Genomic DNA, 1,454 nt, shown 5'->3' with positions numbered 1-1,454 from the left:
TGTCAAAAACAGAATTTTAGGATATAAATTAGAGACAAGTGACCAGGACTGGAAAATGAAGAAATACTTCTGTGTTTTTTTGGTTCTGTTCATACACACCTATATATACATTCAATGTAAGAAAACAAATCCTGAAATTCTGCCACCTAACTAACAGTTTATACACCCTGAAATTCTGCCACCTAACTAATAGTTTATACACTTATTCTGCACAGCACTACTCCAGTCTGCACACCACTACTGCTGTCTGCACATCACTACTGTTATCTGCTGCACAGCACTACTGAAATTCTGCCACCATTATTTTAATATATCCTCATATTGACATGTTCTACATGTGGTTTTGAGTTGGGTTTTCATTTATATATTGGAGGTTGGAATTGTTGGAACTGCTCTTATTCTTGATGTATCTTGGTGGACTTCTGTTCTGGGACTCGTTGCTTATAGTCTCTTTGGCGGATGCCCTCATTCTTGGACTGGTTTCTCCAAACAAGGCTTCTTCGGACTTTGGGAGTTCTTTAAGCTTTCTCTGGCTTCTGGAATTATGCTCTCGTATGTTCCTTTATGAGTGTCTCACTCATGTAGTACAAGTTTGACTATTGATTCTTTTCTTAACAGAAAAAAGAAAATTTTACTGGCTTTTCAGGTTGGAAAATTTCTACTTCAGAATTTTAATCATAGTCTCAGGCTATATGAAGAATACTGAGGTTGCCATTGATGCTCTCTCCCGTCTTGGTTTGTAATCTGTTTTTTTTTTTTTTTTTTTTTTTTTTTTGTATTAATTCGAGTGAATTGTGCTCTTATGAAGATGATGATGATATGATGATATTTCCTTGTTCCACAGTGTTACTATCATTGGTTGGAATCCATGATTCCGTTGGGACTTTTTGCTGCAACAGGGTATGTTACCGTGCCTTTAATATTTTTGCCCTCTTAAAATCATCTTATCAATCAAATTTCATGCAATTAGGCAGGACGCTAATTGAGGTGAAAATTGGGTTTTTTTTTTTTTTTTTTGGAAGAGCAGATTGTTTGGGAAAGAATAACCCACGTGTAGGTGACCCAATTAAATATCGAATTATGCGACGAACTGCAGCAAGATGAAGATGTCGAGGTGAGTGCATGAATTTGCTGGCTATATGAACAGCATAGGAGATATCGGGCCTTGTAATCTGTTAAGGAATTGAAGGGAGAAAAAATTCTTAAACTGTTATTTCTCATGCTAACTAATACATCTCTATTTATACACATGAGTGAAAGACAATTCTGCACTAAAAAGTCTAAAAGAAACTGCTGCCTAACAAACCAAATAAGGCTGCTGCCTAACATGTTGTTGACTGACAAATGGTGCTGCCTAACATTGCACTAACATAATAATAAAACATAAATAAGGCTGCTGGTCTGCTGCCTAAACGGCTGCTGGTCTGCTGTCCAAAATATGAAATATTTCAACA

General features: G+C 36.4%; 1 protein-coding gene across 1 annotated transcript in view; it reads left to right on the top strand.

The window, feature by feature from the left end:
* Positions 1-333: 333 nt before the first annotated feature.
* Positions 334-1,454, top strand: part of LOC116030317 (protein DETOXIFICATION 27-like) — a 17,292-nt gene continuing 16,171 nt past the window's right edge. Inside the window, exons 1-3 of the mRNA XM_031272541.1 lie at positions 334-552; positions 647-733; positions 844-900. Coding sequence (XP_031128401.1) covers positions 545-552; positions 647-733; positions 844-900 — 152 coding nt within the window. The 5' untranslated portion in view covers positions 334-544. The remainder of the gene's footprint in view (positions 553-646; positions 734-843; positions 901-1,454) is intronic.

This window comes from Ipomoea triloba, chromosome 1, assembly GCF_003576645.1.
Source record: "Ipomoea triloba cultivar NCNSP0323 chromosome 1, ASM357664v1".
Taxonomy (NCBI): Eukaryota; Viridiplantae; Streptophyta; class Magnoliopsida; order Solanales; family Convolvulaceae; genus Ipomoea; species Ipomoea triloba.
The sequence above is the reverse complement of the archived record's forward strand: the minus strand, read 5'-3'. Positions and strand labels throughout refer to the sequence as shown.